General features: G+C 41.6%; 1 protein-coding gene across 2 annotated transcripts in view; it reads left to right on the plus strand.

Annotated features, from left to right (window-relative positions):
* Positions 1-562: 562 nt before the first annotated feature.
* Positions 563-24,238, plus strand: part of CNTNAP5 (contactin associated protein family member 5) — an 858,994-nt gene continuing 835,318 nt past the window's right edge. The window contains exons 1-2 of one of the 2 annotated variants that reach the window (XM_044242676.1): positions 563-569; positions 909-926. Coding sequence is in view for 1 of the 2 variants with exons in the window: in XM_044242675.1 (XP_044098610.1) it covers positions 845-926 (82 nt within the window). In the remaining variant the exon portion in view is untranslated. Of the gene's footprint in view, positions 570-640; positions 927-24,238 lie in introns of those variants that run through there. The other variant, XM_044242675.1, reaches the window with a different exon arrangement.

Below are 24,238 nucleotides of genomic sequence, written 5' to 3' on the forward strand. Positions count from 1 at the left end.
ATCGCTCATCATTTAATAATTCAAGTCTTCCGTCTCCTCTCAAAAAAAAAAAAAAAGAAAAAAAAAAGGCATCTTGTTAGCTCGTTGCCAAGCTTTCCATGGGAAATTCGCTCTTGCTGATGCGTTCTGTCTTCCAACTCCTTTCAGCATCACTCGGACAGCAATGTTCTTGGAAAACCTGGTTGAAATGTCTTCGCTGCACCTCCGATCGAGGGCGGGTGGGGAGGCAGAGGAAGGGTAGCGCAGGGAGGGGATCGAGGCGCGCCCGCGGGAGAGGGACCCCGGCCCCCCGGCCCCCCGGCCGCCGGAGCGCACCGCCGCGGCGCGGGGCCTGGAGCCAGGGCGCCGGAGCGCGCAGAGGACCCGCCCAGACCGCTCTTATAGGAGAGCGCGGGGCGGGCCTGGCCGGGGGCGGTGCCGCGCGCCTAGCTCGCCTATAAGGAGCGGCCGGCCCGGGTGCAGATCCCAGCGCCGGCGGCCGAGGTGCAGTGGCTGTCTGCTGGGCTTGGCGCCTCGTGTTGCAGCGGGGTTTGGATTTGCACCTTTAAGGAGGGGGAGAAGAGGAAGAGGTGGGCGAGGAGGGCGAGTACAGCAAGCGGCAGTTGCGGGGACCGTAGCTTCAGCCGCAGCTCAGAGGCAGAGCCCGCTACCTTTTCGGTGGAGCGTCTGGACACGGGATGGAGTGAAGGCGCGAGTGCCTCTCCTAGGGGGGGTGGGAGGGGGTCAGGCGGTGCCGAAGAGAGGGAGAGAGAGAGAGGGAGAGAGAGAGCGAGCAGAAGAAGAAGCCGCGGCTGGCGCCTGCGAATTTGGGATTCGATTGGGAGGGACCGCTTACTCGGGGGAAATGGATTCTGTACCAAGGCTGACCAGCGTTTTCACTTTGCTGTTCTCCGGCTTGTGGCATTTAGGATTAACAGCGACAAATTGTGAGTACCAGGAGCTGGGGGCGGGTAGGTGAGATGGGAAACGCCAGCGTTGGGGAAACACACTCAGCTGTCCAAGCATGTTCAATTGTGACTGCCCTGAACAGAGAAAAAGGGGGGAAGTGCTGATTGGTGTGGTTCTAGCACTCAAACCATCCCAAAAGTTAGCAGAGCTCGGATGAGCCAGCCCCGCTGAATTTCCTGCCCTTCTTCCCGAATCGCAAAGTTCGGGGGAGAAGGGAAGGTTTCTCTTCCCCGTGCCTCACGCCAGGTCCGTGTTCTTCGCCTGCCTGGTCTTCGCCAAAGCTTTTCCGGAGAAGGGCCCCGGGTTCGGATTGTATGCACTGAAGGCTGGGCTTCCAGAGATAGAGATGCTCCCAGCCACCGCACTCGGTGACAGTGGCTCATCTCTGAATGCGGCTGCCTGGGATTTGCAATATACCCAGTACCTCACTAGACATGGCTTTCAGCTCTCCCGTAGGCAGGAGGCTTCAGTTGGGGTATCCTGCAACCAATAGGCATCGGTTTAATAGGATTGGGAGTTTTGGCCTAAGAGTCATGGCCCAATGTAGTCAAACCACAAGATCAATGGCTGCCCCTGTTACAGGAGGAAGAGCTTTGATGCACACTCCACCCCCAAAATCTTTGTGCCAAAGAACACATAATGAGTATGCACTAAGTGTACACTCTGTCATCCAAGCTCTAACCTCAGCAAGTGCAGGGCATTTAATTTAATAGGCAGGAAGGCTGGACACCTGGGGATCCACCACCTGCACTGTGTATTTAAAGAACCCAGTTCGTCAAAGTTGAATAAATTGCTAGAGCCATCAGAGGTTCAAGCTCAATTGCTCAGCTGCCTCTCTAGGCAGAGAGAGGGAAGTTTTTCCAGCTTGGAAACTCCTAAATGAGAAAGAACGCAATTAAGCCATCTGTGTTTTTTTCCAGAGATGTTTTATCAAGGTTCCTTGAGTTTCTGGGCTTGCTCCTCTGTCTGCTACCTCCCAACCCCCAGGAACCTCTGAAATGCTTACCTGTACTGGAACATAACACCACTTTAAGAGAAAGATAGGAAGACTACTTAGTACTTGTGAGTCCCCCTACATCACTTGCCCACACTCAGGTTCAAGAGGACCTTGTGTAAGAGATACTTATACTCAACCCAGAGTTGCTCCTCAAGGGAAGACAATTAGACAAATGTTGTTTTGTGAAAATGGTCCAAAGAAGAGCCAGTGTTTCTGTGATTGGAAGTTTTGGAGGTTCAGAATCCATTGTTAGTGGTAATGTCTTATAAAGATTGTATTAAAGTTTCTATTCTAAACGAGTGAGGTCAACCTCTCTAAAAGGGAGGAGCCAGAAGGACTTAGTATAGAAATCATTTCAGATAATAGGTAGGACAAGGTTAGAATCTGATGTTTCTTTTCTCTTCCTCCTCCTCACCTCTTCCCACTTCCCCTCCTCCTCCTCCTCCTTTTCCTCCTCCTCTTCTTAAGTGAAATTGTTCCCATGGTGCTTTAGAAAAACATCTAAGCGGTTTAGTTAGAGGAATTTAGGCATGGTGCTGAGCTAGCCTCTCTACCTCCTAAAACACTAGAGGTCAGTATTGTCCTAATGATGCAAAGGTATAGCTGCAAAAGAGCTGTTTTTCCGTTAGCACATTTACCTATCTGGAAATAGTGAATATTTTGAAGATCCATAAAGGTGGGGCGAGGAATAAGGGTAAAATAGATAGAACATACCCCACAGGAATATGGTTGGGGCTTCCTTATGTAGCACCTTTTCTTAAGAGCAAGGAAATAAATTGTAGAATGCCAGTTTGTGTAAATTAACTGAATTATGGTTCATATGTTTTAATAATGCTCATAAAACCTAAATGGCGTGGATTTAAGACTCATGCTTATCATTACTGATGCAGCAATAAAGCTAATTCTCAACATTTCAAATGAAACTTTGTGGTAATGAGCTTTAGTATTTCATCAGTGACAGTTTAATTTTCTTATTTCCAATCAACAATTCAATTGAATGCATGCTACTTGCTAAATATTTTGGGGTCAGTGTTCTTAAAGAATAATGATGAATGTTTTTTTATTATGGTGAACAAAATGTATTAGTTCAGTAGCATGGCAGCAGAAAATTACTTCTCAACTCAGTTTATCTCGGTGATCTTCCTCTAAGAGAAAAACATTAGCATTCCACAATTCTTCCCGACTTCAATTGTCCACATACTTTATCCATTAAATTTAGGACTTTGGTTTACTATTTATCTACAATCCATGAACATTTATATGCATGTATTGAAGAAGATAAATGTCCTTTCAAATAGTCAATTTGTATAAGTATACAGATTACTTGGAGAATTTTTTTTTCAAGATTTTTATTTTTTGAGATAACATTTTATGTCATTTGTGAAAGTATCCCTAAACATGAGTTATTTACGCAAGACGCTCCGTGGTATCTAAGTATACCTGTGACCTTTGTTCAAATAAAAACAACTTTTAATTGTTTGTATTATTCTAAAAAATAGTGTTATTACTGTTGCATATAGAATGTATATGTATGTGTGTGTTTAATTTTCTTATAATCTGACCAAAACTTGGGCATTTGTCTGTAAGAGAGAAATGAATGCTTACCCATTATGGATTTTGTAAGTTTCTAATTAAACAAAATTAAAATAAAGTCAGGTTAGAAGGCCAGCTACAGAATAGGTATTATGAATCTGTGCAGAGAACATAATTACCAACCAGTAATAAAAACTGTGAAAATTCCCCCATTCCAGATTTTCAGGATATTAAGTAGCTACAACATTTCCTTTGGGTTTACCCTGAGGGAATTAGTTAATTTCGAATGTAGCTATGATAGGCCACTGTTAAATGAAAAACCATTTTACATGTGATATCAACTCCTTTGGCACAAGAAGAAACAATGTAACTTGAGGATAGCTGATTCAAGTGAAACTAGGAGTTTGAAATGCTGATGGGTTTTAGCCCTGGTTATGCCACAGCTAACACATTGAATGTCTGTCCACTTATGCAACTTTGCCATGCTCACAGGCTTGGATATAAAACAGCAACTGAGATATGTATCTTCGCCCAAACAGAACGGCAATTCAGTATTTTACTAAGGAGATTCTTCAAATATTTATTACGTGGAAAGACTATGATAATGCAAGAAATTGCATTCAGAAGATAAGAGCAATGCACAATACTTATAAGGGTCACTCTTCACTTTATTTTTGCCAATATTCAGATGTTATGTGATTATGACTGCCTTAATTTTAACCTAATGAGTCACTTTGATCTCCAAGCATCTTAGCTGTTTGGTGCTACATACCATTCACAGAGATAACAGCCTTGAGAAAGAAATCAGAAACTCTTTATTCTATGATGATGCCTTTCATCACAGAAAGAACCTCATGTAAAATATACAAGGATGTCAATCATAGTCATAAACATCTTTAAATAAAGAGAATGCAATATTCCTTGAGTTATCTGAAGCTTATGCACAAACCCAATCAATAGGTAATATTATAAATAAACAAATACCAGGCTGACTTTTTTCAGCAGGGAAGTGTTTGCGGTATACTTTTCTGACAATTATAGTCAGCAGAAGTGAAGGAAGCATTAGAATGCTCATTTGGAAGAGAGTCCTAAAGATGTTCCCATGGTTGAATAGGCTTGTCTTTGACAATCCATGTGAACTCTCTTTCTGTTCAATCCCTCAGAGCCCACATCTCCAAACCAGATTCATATTTCCACTATTGGAACATGTAAATGAAAAACTAGAGAAGCAATGTCCATACCAGGGTACAGAATTATGAGAGAATTAGCTTCCATTAGAATTACATCACTCCAGCCCCTATTCTCTAAATTGAAGTTTTCTTTCTTTTTTCCCCCTGCTCTTCCCAGTTTCTTCATCTTTCTTTAATAGGACCCAGTTCTCCTTACCCACATCTCTTTACTTTTCAGTGCTCATTTGTTACAAAACGAAGATTTGTGATACCATTTGAAATGTTCCTAAAAGCTTTAGTTGGTGATCCAAAGCCCTTCAGTTTGTATGCCGGAACTCTGCTGAAATATGGCTTGTCTATATACAAAGCTAATTATCCTCACTAGTTAGGAGGGTGGGGAGAGGGTCTAGTTACCACAAAGATCATAATACAATAGTCATTCACTCACTGGACCTTTGTTTTGAAGATCCAGTGTACTCATTTGGAGCTAGTAGTGGCATTTTTAATACCTAAGGGAAGCAGTCTTCATTCATCAAAACTCTTGACACTTTCCGGAAAGTGTCCTTGAGGAGGTCATTGACTTATCCCAATGATTGTTGTGGATTAATTGAAGGAGTTGGATCATATGGTGATTAAGGTCCTATCTAGTCCTAATGTATTTGTGTCTTTACTGATGTTACCCACTTACTGGTCATTCCATTTGGAAACTTCTAAATTGTTAAGCAATTATATTTAGAATAACAACATAATAGGGTTTTAATTCCTAATAACTCCCAATAATTGTATCTCTCACTTCATATGCCGTGGGCACATAATTTGGCAAGGCATTGCAGCTAGGTAGACTTTATTAAATTCAGTTTACAGATGAGTAAATTTAAGGTTAATAGAAGTTAATAATTTCCCCAGGATCATAAAGGTATGATCCTATGGGGGGAAAAAAAAAAAAATCAGGATCTGGACCTCTGTCTATCTCCAAAGATCAGAGTCTGCAAGATATGAAATTAATTCCCATGCATTCATTTGGGGGCTGTGTGTGAGCTGGCAAGTTGCCTTGTGATCCCTATGGTTAGTCTCTGTAGCTCTAACCATAGCAAAGGGCAGGAAGGTAACATTTTCCACCAGAGCCAACACCTAAGTTATACCTTATCAAAACAAAACACACAAAAATTGGAATGTAGATTTGATGCAAAATGCCTAATATCACAATGGTCAAAAATAAAAGGCCACATATTTGTATGATCATGAGACGCTTTAATTTTATTTTACAAGTTTTAATAAAAAACTGGATGGGGAAGGGCATAGCCTTGATGAAGACTTGTGACCACACACACACTACCATGAAACCTACCTGTGTTGGCATCATGTCTTCTCTGTCTCTAGAATCAGACCAAATGTATTAATTAAATAGTAGGTATGAGCTCCTTCTCCCTGAACAGGGCTCCTCTAATCTGGCCCTACCTAATGGTCTAAACTGCATGTCCACCGTTCCTGCCCTGTGCCCTAATTTCCAATTTGGGAACTCCACATTCTACAAACAAGCCATGCTGTCCTGCATCTCCCTTGCGTTTATTTGTGTGTGCTATCTGTTTGATCTAGTTTCCCTTTTCCAGTTTTTACACACCCTAATTTTCTCCCAGTTACACACACACACACACACACACAGGCTCCCCACACTGGGCCAAATGTCCCTATGTATGACTTAGTATATTTCCATAGCACTTTCTTTTTTTTTTTTTTTAAAGATTTTATTTATTTATTTGACAGAGACAGATCACAAGTAGGCAGAGAGGCAGGCAGAGAGAGAGAGGAGGAAGCAGGCTCCCTGCTGAGCAGAGAGCCCGATGCGGGACTCGATCCCAGGACCCTGAGATCATGACCTGAGCCGAAGGCAGCGGCTTAACCCACTGAGCCACCCAGGCGCCCTCCATAGCACTTTCTTACAATCCTTGTCTTCTCGAGTAGTTGCAAAGCTCCCTGATTATCATATTTCATTTCAATGTCTGTATTCAACACATAAAACATTAGGTGAATGAGTGGATGAGAAAGCAGTGAATGGTTTCTAACTAAGAAGTTTAATTTGTAAACAAAAATAATCTTTCTATGGCCCTGTTGCTAGAGTCTTAAATTTATTTTGTTTATTTTATTTTTAACTGGCAGGTATTACTTACTATTATTCTGGAAATGCTAAGAAGGTCTGACCTCAGAACCAAGTTTGATCTAATTTTATTAACTTGCTTTTGCAATTTTAATGAACATTTCCTATAGAGCTGAAAGTACACAAATATATAGCTATAAAAAATCTTTCTTCATGGCCCAGCATTCAGCATAAAAAAGAAAAGTTTAAATGTTGTTTTATAGGGCATTTGTACTAAATTACTGGAAAGATTATATTTTATTGCAAGCCGACAACATGACCTTGATAACACTATCCTGAGCCTCTGATATCCTCTCTCTAAGCTGTGGTTGGAAGATTCAGTGTTAATACTTCATGTGTGCTACTCATTTGAAAAACTTACTGAAGAAGTGTCTCCCAACTAAAGGCTCTCCTTCCTAAACTCAAGTTTTTCTAGAAACAGGAGAAATAGAGATAAATCAGAAGAACCGTCCATGATCTCAAGGAACTTTGAACATGGACAACCAGAAAAATAAATCTTTAATCACATCGATGTGATAAATGTTGTAGGATAGGCAAGTGCCAAGTGTAATATGAGGCACCCAATGAGCATCTCACACCGGCTGGAGTATCAAGGCAGGGCAGTGAGATGGAAGGTGAGACTTGAACAAAGTCGGGCTTCCCTCACTGCAGGAATGGGGAGAGGTTCTCACAGGCTTTTTTTTGTGGAGGCTTAAGGGTGAGACCTGTTATAGGGACTACTTGCGGGAGTGGCTTATAGGGAGAGGGCTAGAAAAAAGAAATGAGGGGGCGCCTAGGTGGCTCAGTTGTTTGGGAGACGGCCTTCAGCTCAGGTGGTGATCCTTGAATCCCAGGATCCAGTCCTGCTTCAGGCTCCCTGCTCCGCAGGGAGTCTGCTTCTCCCTCTGACCTTCCTCCCTCTCATGCTCTCTCTTGCTTTCTATCGCTCTCATTCACTCTCTCTCTTTCTCTCTCTCTCTCAAATAAATAAATCAAATCTTTTAAAAAAAGAAAAAAGAAATGAGGGAAATTGGTAAGTGTGGGGGATCTTATTTTTACTGTCAAGCTATGAAGCTTCACTGAAGGATTTTGTATATGTAATTAGATAATACATAATCAGATACTTGTTTTAAAAAAAATCACCACGTGAGGGGTAGACTGGCCCAGGCCAACACTAGCAGCAAGAAAACTAGTTGAGAGCTTAGCTTATCACAATAAGTAATAAGCTTATTATCAAGTGGTAAGAGCCTGAAGAAGGAGGTTTCAGAATCTGCAAAGGTCACAAAGAACCAGAAAGAAAATAATGGCCAAGTACATTGAAACCAGGGTTATATAAACTAGTAAACTCACAGAAGGCCCAGATTTGTGGTTAAAATGTATGCTATTGCTGCTCCCATTGTTTTTGACAAATGAGAGCCATAGATGCTAGAGAAGGTGCTCTGTTCTCAGAAATGAAGTTCTTCTCTGGGAATACCAAACGACCATATTCTCAGAGCGGTATATTTCATATTTGCATGACACTATATAGCATATGCTGTCTGTATCCATCATTCTGATGCATCCTCTAGTCTGTAAATTACACCAATTTTTGTCAGCAGAGTGAGAACTAGTCATTAAGAAATGTGTAATTAAACCTCAGTGTTTCTGTTCTTGATCCCCTTCTGGCAGGGGGTAAACCAGGGATCATTCCTCCTACCAGTGGTTGCTCTTTGGAAAGAGAAACAAAGGGAAGCTGGGTGTGCCACGTTGATTTGCTATCATTGGTAATTGATTTGCTGGCATAAATTCCAAGTCTCTACATTTCTAATTGCTTTTGTGCATATTCTTGGGGGTTGATTAATGCCATCTGTTCACTGGATCAGCTGAATTGATTGAGTTTTAAAGGATGACAACAGTAATGTTGAAGATGGGGGGGAAACGAAAGGGAAATGCCAAAACACACTCATGATGTATTTTATTTTTAACTATCCACCTTTGGAAGCAGAAATATCCCTTTGAAGACAATCCAAGGCAAATAGCAGTTTAAAGAAATTCGCCTAACAGACATATGCTTGTAGGTGTTAGTCTAGGCCACTGTTTGCTGAATATACATGTTCAGTTCTCTCTTGCTCTGCCCCCTGCCCCATCCCTCTCTCCCTGTCTCTTGCTTTCTCTTCCTCCCTTTCCCACTCCTCTCTCCGTCATGTGGCCATGTATTTTTGGTATTATCATTGGCTCTTCCCTGTGTTCATGATTGTGTTCAGATGTCAGAGGACGGGAGAAAAAAAAAAAAAGTCTGTTGCATTCAAGTGTTTCCTTGTTATAAACTACGTGGGCACAGTCACCAAATGTGATGAAACCTCCCATCAAGGCCTATTCTAAGGGTAGGCCTGACAGGGATCTGCTACCCACAGGACACTTGGGAAAGCCCACTTGATTCTAACACCCCCTACCCATCTGTCCCCAAACAACTCTTCCGCCAACTCCATCAGTGCTCTGAATTTGTAAATATGAGGGAAAGACTTTCAGTGCACGGAGATAAGCCTTAAGACACAAAGCGCCCTCCCCCCTCACCGGAGAGAAAATATAGGGATGCCTGTGTATCTGAACTATTCTTGACTGAGAGGAACAGACCTTTTCCAGAAAACAAAACAAACAAAAATTTATTAGCGGAGAAAATGCTGGGTACCTGACGGAGACGAAGAGACTATTCTGAGTGGGAGAAGGGCAAATATTAGGCATGTTCAAGGTGCCTAAGACAAGTGTTGCCAACTTCTGATTTTGCGCAGGATTCTCCATATTCCAAGCAGGTGGGCAACAGGGAGGTAGTTGAAGGAGAGTGGAAGGGTGTAGGTCATCAGTTATAATACATATTAGGGCAAAAATGTTTCCATTCTCAAGCAAAGGTTGAAGAGCTCACTCTCCCTTCATCTGGGTGAGCAGATAGCTGAGTGATTGCCCAGGCAGATGGAAACTTGAGCTCATTTTAACTCCAATGTCAAGAGGACTGTGGGCAGAATCTGTCTCCACCTGACAAAAACATGCCTGTCTGGATTCCTCACTTGATTCCTGAACTCTGTCAGGGTATGACCACTGCTTCTGGGTTGTGGCCAGTGAACATGCTCGCTAAAAAGCTCACAAAGGGAGCCTTCTAAGAGAGTGGAATGGGTGTTTAAAGGAGCACATTTCCAGGACAGTGATTAGACCCTGGCAGATATTGTCAGCATGATGGGAGAAGTGTCCTTGATTAGACCTTGAGAAAAGCCAGTGAACTGGGGCAGGATTATGTGTGAAGGTTTCCCAGTGTCTGAAGCAGGAGGCTCAGGCAAGAGTTTGGGAGTTGTTCTTCTCGCGCACTGCTGCAGCCTGCACTGGGTGAATAAATAATAGACATGCTATTATTGCTGTTGAGTTAAAAATCAGGTACTGGTACAATGATTGGTGTATTGTAAGTGCTTCTTCCATTTTCAAGTGAATCATTCATTCATTCATTGATTCAAAAAATGTTTATGAAATGCCTGCTGTGCATTCATTTCTGTGTGCATTCCTAAAGCCTTTTGTTTATTGATTGTTCGCTGATGGACTATTAGGATTGTTGTCCACAAAGCCCCAGAAACAACCACAAAAGATAACAGTATCTCTTCACAACAAGATGGTACTATGGTACTGTAGCCCCTCTGCTCTGTTCTTGATCAATTTCTTTTCTTTTCTTTTCTTTTTTAAGATTTTATTTATTTGACAGAGAGATCACAAGTAGGCCGAGCAGCAGGCAGAAAGAGAGGGGAAGCAGGCTCCCTGCTGAGCAGAGAGCCCGATGCGGAACTCGATTCCGGGACCCTGAGATCATGACCTGAGCCGAAGGCAGAGGCTTAACCCACTAAGCCACCCACCCCTTTTGATCAATTTTGTCAGGAGCCTTTCCTATTCCCAGATCTTTTCTCTCTGCTTCCTTGTCTTCAGTGTTTCTTCCCCTTTGCCCCAACTCCCCTGCTTCCTGAGGCTCCTTCTTTTTCTTTCCCCTTGTCCCATCCCTCCCTTCTTCTGCTCTTTTCCTCAGTTCCATCTCTGTCGCTGCCTCTCTTCCTCCACTCAGCCTGTCTCAATCAGCAAATACTAAATGACTCCTCTTTATGTGTCATGGCTGATGCTAACACTTTTCGGACTTTTCCTTTGAAGTGCCACTCACCACTATAAATAAATAAAGACACACATACATAATAAATAAATAAATAAATAAAGTGCAGGAAAACCCAGGAGATTCTCAGTTCCTCCTCAAGTAGCCACTGAAGCCTGTAATTTCTTGAATTTTTGTCTTAAGCCTCAAACACATTTGCATTCTGCTCTTCATTATAGCCATGTTTATATTACGATAAAAAAAAATAGCTTCTCAAGATCTCTAATTAAAAATTGATGGGCAAAGTTGATTCACTTAACCCATGGCAGAGGGCCGCATACACCCGGAGGCTCAGGTCTGAGCATTTTAGCTCTTTCTCCCTGCATCTGCCTTCCAGGGTTCCTATGCGAAGGAGAACAACTCCCTTGTCTCTCCTTGGAACAGCAGCTTCCTTTGCCATCAGCTATGACAGTTCTGTGAGCTGCACATTATGATTAATCAATAATGGGAGGTGAGAAGGGCTTATCAATTCACAGGAAGAAAAGAAACCCATAAGCCTATGAAATGAATGGAAAAGGAGCTGTTTGTAGGGGCTGTGGGCAAGCAGTCTGCCTGGCCCACTCCAGGTCTAGGCTGTACCCCAATATTCTGCCATGTGCATGAGGTTTACCTTTGAGTGAATGAGCTCTGCCAGGTTACAGGATTGGGGTCAACAGGGGCAGATTCTTTCTGATTGGAGACAGGCTGAGCTCACCAGGATATTAAAAGAGAGATTAATGCCTCTCATTCTACAACAATCAGGAACCTTTTGACACAATCAAAAGAAATGAATCCAGTGGATTGGAATGTTGGAACCCCGGAGATTAGAGATAAAGTGAAGTAATGTGTTTCTTCATTGGCAGGGTTTCCAAACCTCCACTGGGTGCCAGGGGGATGCCTTATGAGGTCTCCTCCCATTCCTAACCACAGCCATTGTCTTCTCCATTACAGACTGAGGATGTGCTGGCTTGAATGGTCAGGTTATTTACACAAAATCAAATAGCTGGGAGGTGGTCACACTGGGTTCATAGTCCATGTTTCCCTGACTGAGAAGTCTGTACTTGCTTTTCTCTGCTTGCTGTTTCCTTGAACCCAAACCCAAGGCTGAGCCATCCTTAAACTCAAGTTGATGTTCAGCCTTGCAGAGCAAGCCTTCTCTCTGATGCAGGATGAGAAAACCCTTGTCAGGGTAGACCTACAGATTCCTCCCAATCTGCCAGTCTTTTCCTAACTTTCAGGCCATCTTTTCCCCTACATCTAGAAATCCCTGTGGCAAACAGCTCCTGTATATCTAACCATTTGTAAAAGTTGAAAAGTTGTATTACTCATTAAAGCTTGTGCTATCAGCTCTCTGTGGCCAGGCTCCAAACCTATCACTAATGGTATTGTGGATTCCATGATCAGTGTGTCTGTTCCTTTGGGATCTTCCTCATAAGTGCGGTATTTTTTTTTTTTTTAATCTGTATCATACTGTATTGCTCCTAGAATTTGTTAGGTGGGTTCATTCGTTCATTCTTTCTTTCTTTCTTTCCTTCCTTCCTTCCTTCCATGTGAGTAAAAAAACCCTATTTGTGATACTTAGGTCACTGGTTCGAATAAGGCAAGGATTGGATGGCCTTCAGATCTGTTCTGCATCTTTGGGCTACAGAGTTCAAGCTGCCTTAAAGCCCAAACCCAGCCCCAAACCTCCTTCCATCCAGTGGGTGTAGATGGGAAGGTGAGTTTAACTGATGTATACACGGTACCATTATTCTTTGCCACAGACTAGGTGTGATGATGCGCCTCTGCCCTGCTGTCCTTGTAGTGTCTGCTTGATAGAAGACGACCCGCCCATGAGGGAACTTCCTTTTATCACAGGCTGTGTGGAAAACCAGGCCAGGCAATGGTTTGCTTTATTCTCCGGCTCTCCTGCACTTAGCCATGCAGGCTGGCTACTGCTTGGCTTGGCTGTGTGTTATGTCTTTGTGTGTCTCCTTTGTCTTCTTTTTCATCTATTTTCTTGGCTCAGTGGACCTTCATGCTTGGGTTTAGAGAGGCTGAGGAGCTGGTCCGATGGCCCACTCCCTTGCAGTCTCACCTCTCTTCCCTGTGGGTGGCAGTCGGAAAGGAAAGGAAATGGAGAATTCCGAAGTCACTCACCCAGAGGCAATGCCAGAGATGCTGTGTCCTAGCTCTCGGAAAAAAAATAAGGCCCTTTGTACTCAAACTTAGTTCAGAAGCAGGAATTTTTGTCTTCCAAAATGAACTCTTATGTAGACTTTCTGGATGCAAAAGAAATGACAAAGATTGCTGTTTGGGGGAGATGGGTGAGGCCCTGCTCAGTCTCCTCTTCTCTTTCTGATTCTTCATAGAAGTGAAGCCTCCAGTTTACCTGCAGGAATCTCTAAATTTGTCATTGTATGCAGATGTGATTAGGAATTTTGAGGAGTGGGGGGACAGTGCCCTCCATGGTGGCTGACCTTTGGCTGATGCGCCGGTAGCAAGTCTGCCCTGGGTGCTCACCACTTGCATTTGCTTGCAACAGTGTCCAGCTGTTGAGATTATGAAATACTTTAAATATTATCTCTACCCTGGTGCCCATTTTTAACCCCTTGAAAATCTGTTTTTGTCCTATTTTTTTTTTTTTTAATTTATCAGAGAGAGAGAGGGGGAGACTCAGACAGAATGGCAGACAGAGGCAGAGGGAGAAGCAGGCTCCCTGCCGAGCAAAGAGCCCGATGAAGTCTTAGGACAAGAGACTCTTACTGGCATTTACAGATGGGAGAAGAGAGTAGCTTCTCCAGGACATGTCTCTTCATTTTGATCTCCTTTGTGAATAGTCAATAGCTCTTATGAAGGCCCTTGAATTATCTACCTCCATCCCAGAAATTCCTTGGGGACCTTCTCAAAAGAAGGGATTTCATGTTAGCCATACAGCAAAGAGCAAAATAACTACTTGCTAGGTTGAATTAAAGCATAGATACTTTACATGAAACGCAAATGCAGACAGCAAGCCTGGATGAGGGACGGGAATAGAGGCAAACCTCTGAATACTGGTCCTCAGTTCGTCATGTGTGGATGGAGGCATAATCTCATTACACTGCCTCTCAACTTTTGTGAGAAAAATAGACCTTCGTTCTCCACCAGTGAGGCCCTCTCAGTGTGCTCTCTAATGTTAATTAATGTGGCTAGAAGTGGTAAATGTACACAAATTAAATAAATGTCTGGATTCAGCCTTGGCTCCTGATTCTGGTTAGACTCATAATTGTAATCACATGCTTGTGTGTTTGCTTACAGTTCCATGAATTGGGAAATCCCATTGTATATAGATCTACACTGTACTTATATAGGAAAATAAAACCTGTAGTGAACTCCAAATGCTCTTGCTCTGCATTCTTAACAGAATTTAATGCAATAAATAATTAAAGATAATATATATGCATACACATATGTATTATATATTTGAGTTTCCCTTCATGGTTAATACACCAGGGAGAGTTTTACATGTGTATACACTCTATGCAAACTGCTTATTCTGGCAAATGTCAAAATTTATTATCCCCCCAAGGTCAATATTGACTTGGGTGTCACCTTTGTGAATATTTACTTCTGTAGATAATGAATTGAAACGGACGTTTGGATGGAAATTAATATCTATTTATTTTCTGAAATAGAGTGTGTTTTGCCAAGAAGGTGGATAAATGCTGGGGGGAGGCGTGCAGACATGTTCCAGTGTGGCTGCTCTGTGTCAGGGCAACATTCAAGTAAGCATCCTTCGCATTCCAATTTACTGGGGTTATTTTTTTATAGTTCTTTCACATAGTTCTATTACCTGATGGACAGAATGCAAATCTTCAGATATATTCAGCTTGACATTTCAGTAACATTATCGGGAGATAGTGATACTTGAGCATATGGATAAGTATACATGGGATTAACGAGAACCTTGGCCTTGGGATTTACTGAGGCCAAGATACTATTACCTGAGAAACACAGAGCTCTTTCAACAATGATCTAATTAAATGAAGAATACAGGAAGAGACATAAAATCACAACGTGGTTCTTTTGGTTTTGCGGTATTGAGTTTTTGTCTTGAAATAACCTTATGGGACGTTATGTGCTTTGAAGCCTGTGTGTGTGTGTGTGTGTGTGTGTGTGTGTGTGTGTGTAATGCTTGCTTCTCTATTAACAAAAGTTAGTACAACATGTTTTGGTACGTTTTCAGTATATCAAACCAGGTTAATATTCTTTCTAAAATTTCTACAATAGAAATATTTGCTGTTGTTCTCCTCATCACTGTTTTATCAGTTTTGGATATTGAATTACCTAATACACACACACACACGCACACACACGCACTCTGGATAATGTTCTGACTTAATACAAACTGATAAGACACTTAGATGAAAGTATAATTGTGACAGGTACTGTGTGCTGTGTGCTGTCATATATGCATGGGATGTAGATATGCTTTTCTCTACAAATATGCACCCACATCACATTCCTGATTTTGTCCTTTATAAACAAGATGGATTAGTTTAGCTGTCATGTCAGCGAATCTTTTCCTGCCATTAATGATTTGATAAAAGATCTGGACTTAGGAAAGAATATCATAATTAAACACAGACCGTGGCTTAGCAGTCAAGGGAATAAACTACTGTGAAAATTCATTAGTAAAGTTAATCCAAGAAACATTGGACCGAGTGAAACAAAATCAATTTAAGGGGAGAATGTATAACTCTATTGATGTTCTCAGCCTTGTTGATACATTGTTTGGGGTAAAGATTTCTATGTTTTCTGTATAAATGTCAGTTTTATTGGAAAATTCAATTTGGCTTATTGGGTTCCTATAGCTAAGTGTTTTGTGGCTTCATTGGGGAAATGATGTCATTTTGTATATGGAGAAATAAAAATACCTCATTTGGTGTCCAATGAAATTCTCATTTTACACACCTTCCAATTCTCATTCCAGATTAGAAACCAAAGTCAAGATGGCACCTTGCTTTTTCTGTGCTAGGGAGATTTAATTCCTAGAAGAAGCCAAATGCACTGGGAGGTTCCTTTGTCATTGTTTATATGTGCTTGTGCACACATGCCTAGATTAAGACATGTATGTGCTCAATGTCAAGTAGTTTAGTTTGTGCTTCTCTTAAAAAAAAAAAAAAAAATCAGCCTGATAGTGTGAGATCAGCAGTTGTCAACTGGAAGTGATTTTGCCCCTGGATACATTTGTCAATGTCTGGAGGTGTTTTCAGTTGCCACATCTGGAATCTTGCTACTGCATCTCATGGATAGAGGAGCCAGGGATGTTAATAAGCATGCAGCCATGCAGCAAAGGAATGCCTCCCATGGCAGAGAAGCAGATAAGTATCTCGCCCAAAAGATCATGATAGCCGAAGTCTGAGAAACTGTTTAGACCTGTGAGTTATTTACAGAATATCATGTGTTAATTGAAAAGACACACACATACACACATACACACACACACCCCAAGTCTTTCTTCTAACATTTCCTTTCTTCTAACATTTCTCACTCTTAGCAAAATTCTTAGAATAGAATAAGAAATATCCTAGTCATGATTTTACCACTTACTAGGTGTATGCCTTTGTGTTTATCCTTCCACATTTTTGCCCAATAAGGATAATATATCAGATAGCTATAGCAGATAGGCTATTGTAAATAACAAATGAGATAAGTAGTGTCTGTGGAGAAGCTGTGCGTGCATATTTCTGATATATTGATATTTATTATTATTTTAATATTTATTTATTTAGTTAGTTAATTAGTTAGTTGGTTATTGTTTTTGGAGAAATGATGATCTGGTTATACTGTCCTGGTAGGCTTTAGACAAAAGCTGATGGGGAAGAGCTAGGCACAATGTGAATAGGGGTGAAAGGGACGTATCGTGGACTGGGAATGGGAAGATAAATTCCATACCATTTTTCTAACTACCTTGTGGTTCAGTTTAACTCTTATCTTGAAAGCCATCTGGTCATGCCACCTTAGAGTACCATGGTTTTGTCATATAGTAGTAAAACTCTGTTTCATAACAAAGCATTTTCTAATTTTTTGTGTTACTTTTTCTTTTTATAGCACTCCCCTTCTAGCATACATAAATATTTGAGGAGTTCTAGGAACAAACAGAAAGTACCAAAATGGTCTATGGAGGTGCTTCCTGGCACTCAGGAAAGGCCATGAACCAATCTATGCAGATGACATTTTCTACTTCATCTAGCAATTCAGAGATCAGTTAGATAAGGATTCTGGCTTTGATTGCTTATCTGCCCCCAATCAAATATTCAATTTCTAAAGCAATTAAACAGATATACAGTATTTAATTTGTCTTCTCAATGGAAATGGGATGATTGGCTTTGGCCTCTACTGGATATCTGCTTTTTGAAAAAGGCAGGGTATAAAAATCAGAAAATACAGAATTGACAAAGAGACCTTCGAAGTTATATAATCCAGCCATAACCTTTATAACCTATGTGGATCTCCATATTTTCTAAAGGCATTCCAGACAATTGGCAGTTACATTGTACTTCTTTCGTAGGACAACTTATTTTCCTCCTCCAATATAGGGCATCCTTTCTTCTAGCCTGTCTTCATGCACCACAAAAACCACTGCCCTTACTAAGCCCTGCTCCCTGGGGCATCTCAAACCAAGTGTCCTTCCTCTTCGTCATGATTTTCCTGCAAATCCATAAAGAGAACAACACCATTTGTCTTAGTCTCCTCATCTCCTCTTTTCCTTTATTTTTTCTAATGTATGGTTTCCCTTCCTTCTAGTCCCTGCGTCATGTTTCCTTATTTTGTAGATATTCTGCTTTGACAATGCTGTATTTAAAATATAATGTCCAGGGGGGAAATATAATGCCCAGAACAGAACACAGTCATTTCTCCAGATTTGTCTTACCGATCTGCGAGAGCCACAGTGTGACAACCATTGGGAAAATTGGATTGCAGAGTAGATTTGGAAAGATTTGACCACAACGTAAGGCTTTCAGTTGAAAGTAAATCAAGCTAGCAAGCATCAGATAGCTGTGTTGTCTGAAGGCCATCAGTGTCTTTTGTTTCTCCCTCTCACTGCTGTCACTTAGTTAGCCCTCCATTGATATAAATGGTTCTCTTAACTTTGTTCAAGGCTATCTTGAATAAGTTTTTTGGGGGCTTCTCCTGAATTGAGTAAACTAGGAAGTCTCATCTTAGCTTTTATCTTCAGAGATCTCCATGGTCCAGTCCTCAGCTCTCAGACTCTCTTCTCTGGACTTCATTATTGTTGCTTTCCTTTAAACCCTTAAAGCCTATACGATATATATCACATCTTTATTTCATCTCTGTTTATAGTATTAGTAGCTACCATGATTGACTGCTTACTCTATGCCTGGCCTTGTCATTAACATGCATCACCACTAATTGGCCCCACAACCTTATGTGGTTAATGTTTGCTAAGAAACTTAACAGTTTAGAGAGGGCTGAGTAGTCTACTATTAACCATTAAGCAGTTGACCTGTGATTCCAAACCACTATATTCTTTCCACTGAGAAGAGAATTTTAGACCCTTGGTAGGAACTGAGGTCCTCACAGTTTATCAATATATTCTGACTGGAGGAAATCACATTCATTTCCCCCCAAATTTTGGAATACAATTTCAAACTAGGAACTGATTTTAGTTTTTAGTGAAGAAACACATTCAACTTCCACTTTGACAGTGGAAGAGTCCCAGCAGCCTAGGCGTCTTCTCTTTCAAAGCCATGTTTATGGTAATGGTGTTTGTATTGGCCGCTAGGCTGTACCACCCCCCCCCCCATAATTTTATTGTTGCTTAAGTTTTTCATAAAGTGCTATGGTTGTTCCTACCTCCTCTACTGTCATGATGATGATGGATGCTGTGAAATGATCACAGCATGTTTAAGAACACATATCATTCAGGGTGACCTCATCTCTGAACCCAAGCTTTTCAACTATAGCTTTAGCAATATTTGTATCACAGAAGGAAGCAATGATAATGAAGAAATACACATGCTGATACACATACACATCAATTTGGTTCTTGAGAACCAATTCATGCAAAGGTTAAGAAAAGCACATTATTTTAATATCAAAGAAAATAACAGATATGTTCTGGAGTAGGATATAAAATATCATGGACTTTTCAAATAAAAACTCAGATCACAAACATGTCTCTGGCTTCAAAATGTGTCTTTAGTCAAGGTTTATCAGTTCACCCTTTTCTGACTTCTGGACTCCTCAGGAAAAAAACTTGGTAGAGTTTCCCTGAGTCCTTTTCTCCAGGCCAACATTAAGCATTTCAGCTTGGCCTCCAGTGAAAAACGTCTTTCTTGAAACACTTTTCCCCTTTAGGGGAAGAGTTATTTTCCCTTATAGGACAGAGTTACTAGATTGTGTTTGCATTCTGTTACAAAAGAATGATACTACAGTTGTGTGTGTCTGATTTCTCCTGACCCTCTGAAATAAGGCACTGTGTGAGTATGATAATATTAATACTCACTTTTTATTCTAATACCAATTTATTTTTTTTAATTTTTTATTATTAGGGAGAGAGCATGAGTGGGAAGAGGGGAGTGGCAGAGGGAGAGGGAGATGCAAACCCCTTAGTAAGCAGGGACCCCAACTCTGGCTCAATCCCCAGACCTTTGAATCATGACCTGAGCCAGAGGCAGAAGTTTAACCAACTGAACCACCCAGGTGCCCCTCTAAAACCAATTTTTAAACATATCTCCACTACTGGCTTTATGTGTTGGGAAAGAAAGTGGAATAAGTGATAGTGACAGAAAGCCTGTATTTCTGCCCCAGCTCCCCACCCATCCCAACCTCCCCACACAAAGTGGAGCAAGGACTTTGCATTAACAGTCTTCAGGATTTCCATTGTGCATTTAAGAGGGGCTGTGAATCCCCTGAAATTGTGCAGGAATTACTGTGTTTGTATATGCCATTGTGCATTTTTCTTGGATAAAGGGCTTATATTTCACCTGATTTCCAAAACCAGTCCATGACCCAGAAAAGATGAAGAGAGAAAGATTCTGAGAGACTCATTCCCCTGCAAGTCCTTGGAGAGGGGAGGAGGGGAAGGTCTTATTCTGCATGCCAGTGATTGTGAAATTTCTCTGAGTGTGCATGAGTGGCATGTTCTTCCCCAGCTTCTGACAAGATGGGTGTGAACCCTGTGGGGACTGGCTGGGGGCGGGAGGGATCTGTGTGAGAAGTCCCTCAAAGGGAAAAAGCCAGACAGAATCTAAAAGGCAAAGACAAGAAAGGGAAACTTGGAGATTTCACAATTTTGCCAGTGGCCAAATATGCACATGGCAAATAAGTGGAATTTATACAGATGAACATTTTTATTACAAAGAAAGGAGATTTTAAAAAGAACTTATTCAGAACCTGTCCCTTTGTCTTTTCCAACCCCTCCCCTGTTATCCCTTCATAAAAGAGAAAAAGACAGAAAAGAACAGCTTAATGTCTATCATTTGCAAGTCTCTGAATATCCACCTGAAAACAGCTACCCCCCACAGAGAAATCACTGAACCTTAATCATTTTCCATTGCTTGAAAAGAAAAGTGGCTGAGGTATCCATTTTTTTTTTTTCCTTCAAATATCAGGTGCCCACGGCAATTAACTAATCACACTCCTACCACGTCAAGTTACAGGGTGAGGTACATATCATACTAGAAAAGAAGACATTTGGGTCGTTAATGCTAAAGGAGCTTTCTAGAGACAGAAATGAAGAAAGGTTTTCACAATAGGAGAAGGCTCCCCAGGAGTGGCTTGACAACCCCTGAGTAATCCTGTTCCTTGAGACTCAGAAACATGGAAATAAGGGTGAGGTTGGGCTGTTGCCTTGGGCACACATTTTTGTTAGGTTAGTGCTGGAATGGCCTTTAAAATCTCCAACTTAAGAGATTTCTTTGATACCAAAATCTCAAAAATCCTTACGTTTAAGCGTGGGAGAGCCACTTGTTCAAATCATCCTTCCCCAGTATCTGCCATGGCCTACAAATTGAGTGTTATTATCTGACAGCAGTAATAAGGGGAAGGTCTAACATCTATGTGACATTATAGACCAAAACAATCCTGTCTTTTTATCTTCATAATATAGGATCTTCGTACTAACCCTGCATGCTAAGGATATGTCCAACCTGAGTTTACAGATAAGGAAACAGGCTCAGAGAGGTTAAATCACTTGTCTGAGGTCACACAGCTGGAAAGTGGAAATGTTAGCGCAGGCAGTCTGGCACCAGGACCGAAATTTTTGTGTCTGAGGTTGGCATTATGTTTCTCATTTAGCGAAAGAGAAAATGAAGCTAATCATGAGTGACCATCATTAACAGCCAAGAAGTTCACCCAGGGTTTATCATTGCCTCACACGGAGCTTGGCTTTGACCTAAGTCTGTCCGACAGTCCATGCCTTTTCCAGTGTGATATTCCTTCATAGAACCTGCTTCTTGCATATCATTATATGGGAATTCAACCCTGGAGGGAATACTGGTTCCCACTTCTGGTGCCTGAACGTGGCCAAGCAGAAAGGCTGTATCTCAGCTGGACCTTATTAAGCCTATCCCCCTGGAATTCCTGGGTCTCTTATGCATTCAAGTGCAGTCAGTGACTCCACTAGGAAAGGTGTAAGATAGAGGCTCCCGACTCAGAAATGTGAGGTCTTCCTCCAACCAGCTGGTCTCCCATTGCAGCCCTGTCTTCCCATGTGCTTGGTGTCGATCTATCAGGTGCCTGTTGTGTGGAGTCAGCGTGCAGTAGTGATCAAGGGCCAGCCAGCTCCTGCCATGTGACACTGTAAGAAAGAGAAAATATTTCCTCTACATATCTAGGTTTTTGGCTATCCCCAACACCCCCATAATAAAAGACAGATTAACATGAACAAAAGACCCCAGACATTTAATTACATAACCTCATATACATGTGGGAGATAGCAGGAAAGCTGAGTAACTCCCTAAAATGGCCCAAGCCTTCACCTTAAATATTTTCTTCAGCTAAAGACAAAAGAAAGGGGCTGTGATGGGAGAGGCCGACAATGGAGGGTCACCAGGGAAAAGCACAATAAACAGGAGTAAGGTGGCTGTGGGGATTTAAGTTCCCAGAGTTTTAGTCGTCTTCCTCTTCCTGGAACAGAGAGGGAGATACCCTTACGAATGGAGATTTCCCCTTATAACTTGGACTGTCTCTTTCAAGAGGTTAAACACTACTTAGGGTTTCCAGAGCTTCTCTTGTGTCTTCTATTTCTTAAAAATAACCAGCTCAAGATAATCCTTATGCCAAATAGATCTATTTTGGGGTAGCATGTTCTGCGCCCCTTCAGCATGTAGAGGTCAGGATTGGAGAGGCCCCTAGGGCTCTTGTTTCTAGAGCTCTCATTGCTTTCACACTGCTCCCTGGCCCTGCCTATAATGAGTGCGTGCACACCTGTGTAGGATGCCTGCACACCTGTGTAGGATGCCTGCACTGATTTCAATCACAGCCATTCCCAAGCCTATGCCGAAGCCTTCATTTCTCTCTGTTTCTGAGTCCCTTAGGCATTTTTTCTGCCTGTGTTACTAGTTTTCCTGTCATGCACGTCTCTAATCTTCCCACCCACTAGATTGTTCCTTGAAGTGAGAGCCACTTCTTACTCATCTCTGTAGTAGTGGTCATCAGCTCCCATTAAACTGGCAGCATGAGGTGGTGAAGGCACGCTTTAAAGTCATCCAGACCTGGGGTCAAAACCTAGCTCGACATCATCTTGGGAAAAACCTCTTAATCACTGTTTTCCCATCAGTAAAATGAGAATTCCTTTCCTGACCCCCTCATATTTATTGAACACATTCCTGCCAGATACAATGCTTACGTGTCATTTAATAATGTCTCTTTCCCTTTTTTCTGCATCTAGTAGGTACCCAGTAAAGAGTTTTACCACTTCTTCCTAAGGTACCAAGAGTTATAGTTGTAACTCCTGTTTGTCTCTAATTTCTATGTAGGGGTTTGTTAGCTGGGTCAGAGCACAGGGGTCCCATGGACATCTGGGAGGTAGGTGTAAACTTTCTTAAATTATGTGTGAAGTTATTTGTGTGTACTGTTGAATTCATCATACTTTCTAATGGGGACAAGTTAAAACATGGTGAGATAAATAATCCTTCCTCTGGTGCCACCACTGGTCTCTGGGTTTGACTTCTTATTCCCTTTAAATGTCCAGCAGTGATACAGAGGGAATGTAGTAGAACATTTACTGTCACTGAGAAACCCCCATCTTGCTCTTTGGAGGCAAATAATGCCAATGATTGGAGACGACATAGTGCTTTATTTACATCTCAGGAGGCAAGAGGAGGTGGTGGCAGTACCTGTGTAAACCTTAAGCTAATGTTCAGAGAATGACTCTGGTGTTTGTTTGCAACCTGGTCAAAAGTTTGGTGTATACTTTTCACCCTTTAAGGTATAGACCTGTATTTTTCAAACCAGAATAAAATTGTCAGGTCTGCTATATTTTCTGTTAGATAAAACATAATTATACAAAATAAAAATTTAAAAATTAAAAAAAAAATTAAAAAACAATGCTTAAGGATGAGTTGAATCTGAGTTTAAATATAGGCTCTGTTATAGTCTCTGGATTGGGAACTCCCTGAGCTTCATCAGGGAAGATGATGATAATATGATAAAATAACCTTGTGATAAATGATAATATGATAAAATACCCTTATGATTAAGGAGAGAGTTAAAGGAACTACCTTCTGCATTATACTTTAAGTTTGGTGCTTAGTATCTAATAGGTGCTCACCCAGTAAGGGATGTTCTTAGCTTAAAGGTCTATGGGCTTAACCACTAGGCTGTATTGCCTTGCTTTGAGAGATCTTATTAAAAACAACTGAGGGGCACCTGGGTGGCTCAGTGGGTTGGGCCTCTGCCTTCGGCTCAGGTCATGATCCCGGGGTCCTGGGATGGAGCCCCACATCGGGCTCTCTGCTTGGCAGTGAGTCTGCTTCCCTTCCTCTCTCTCTGCCTTCCCCTCTCTCTGCCTGCCTCTCGGCCTACTTGTGATCTCTCTCTATCAAATAAATAAAATTAAAAACAACAACAACAACAACTGAGATTATCAAGAATAAATAATTACATTGTATTATTAAGATCTTAGCAAGGAAGGTAGGTTGGGGGTCATAGTAATAAATATGCTTGGGGAGATGTCTGGGCCTGTCCTGATAAACTCCGAAGCTATCTCTGCTTCTGTGTGCTGCTCTTTCTCCTGATGTGGGACCTTGACATACTGGTGAGAATATTGAATGGTTTTGAACCCCAGGTTCCTCTCAGATTTCAAAGCATAGCTCTGGACTTTGATGAAGACTACT

This window comes from Neovison vison, chromosome 3 (genome assembly GCF_020171115.1).
Source record: "Neovison vison isolate M4711 chromosome 3, ASM_NN_V1, whole genome shotgun sequence".
NCBI lineage: Eukaryota > Metazoa > Chordata > Mammalia > Carnivora > Mustelidae > Neogale > Neogale vison.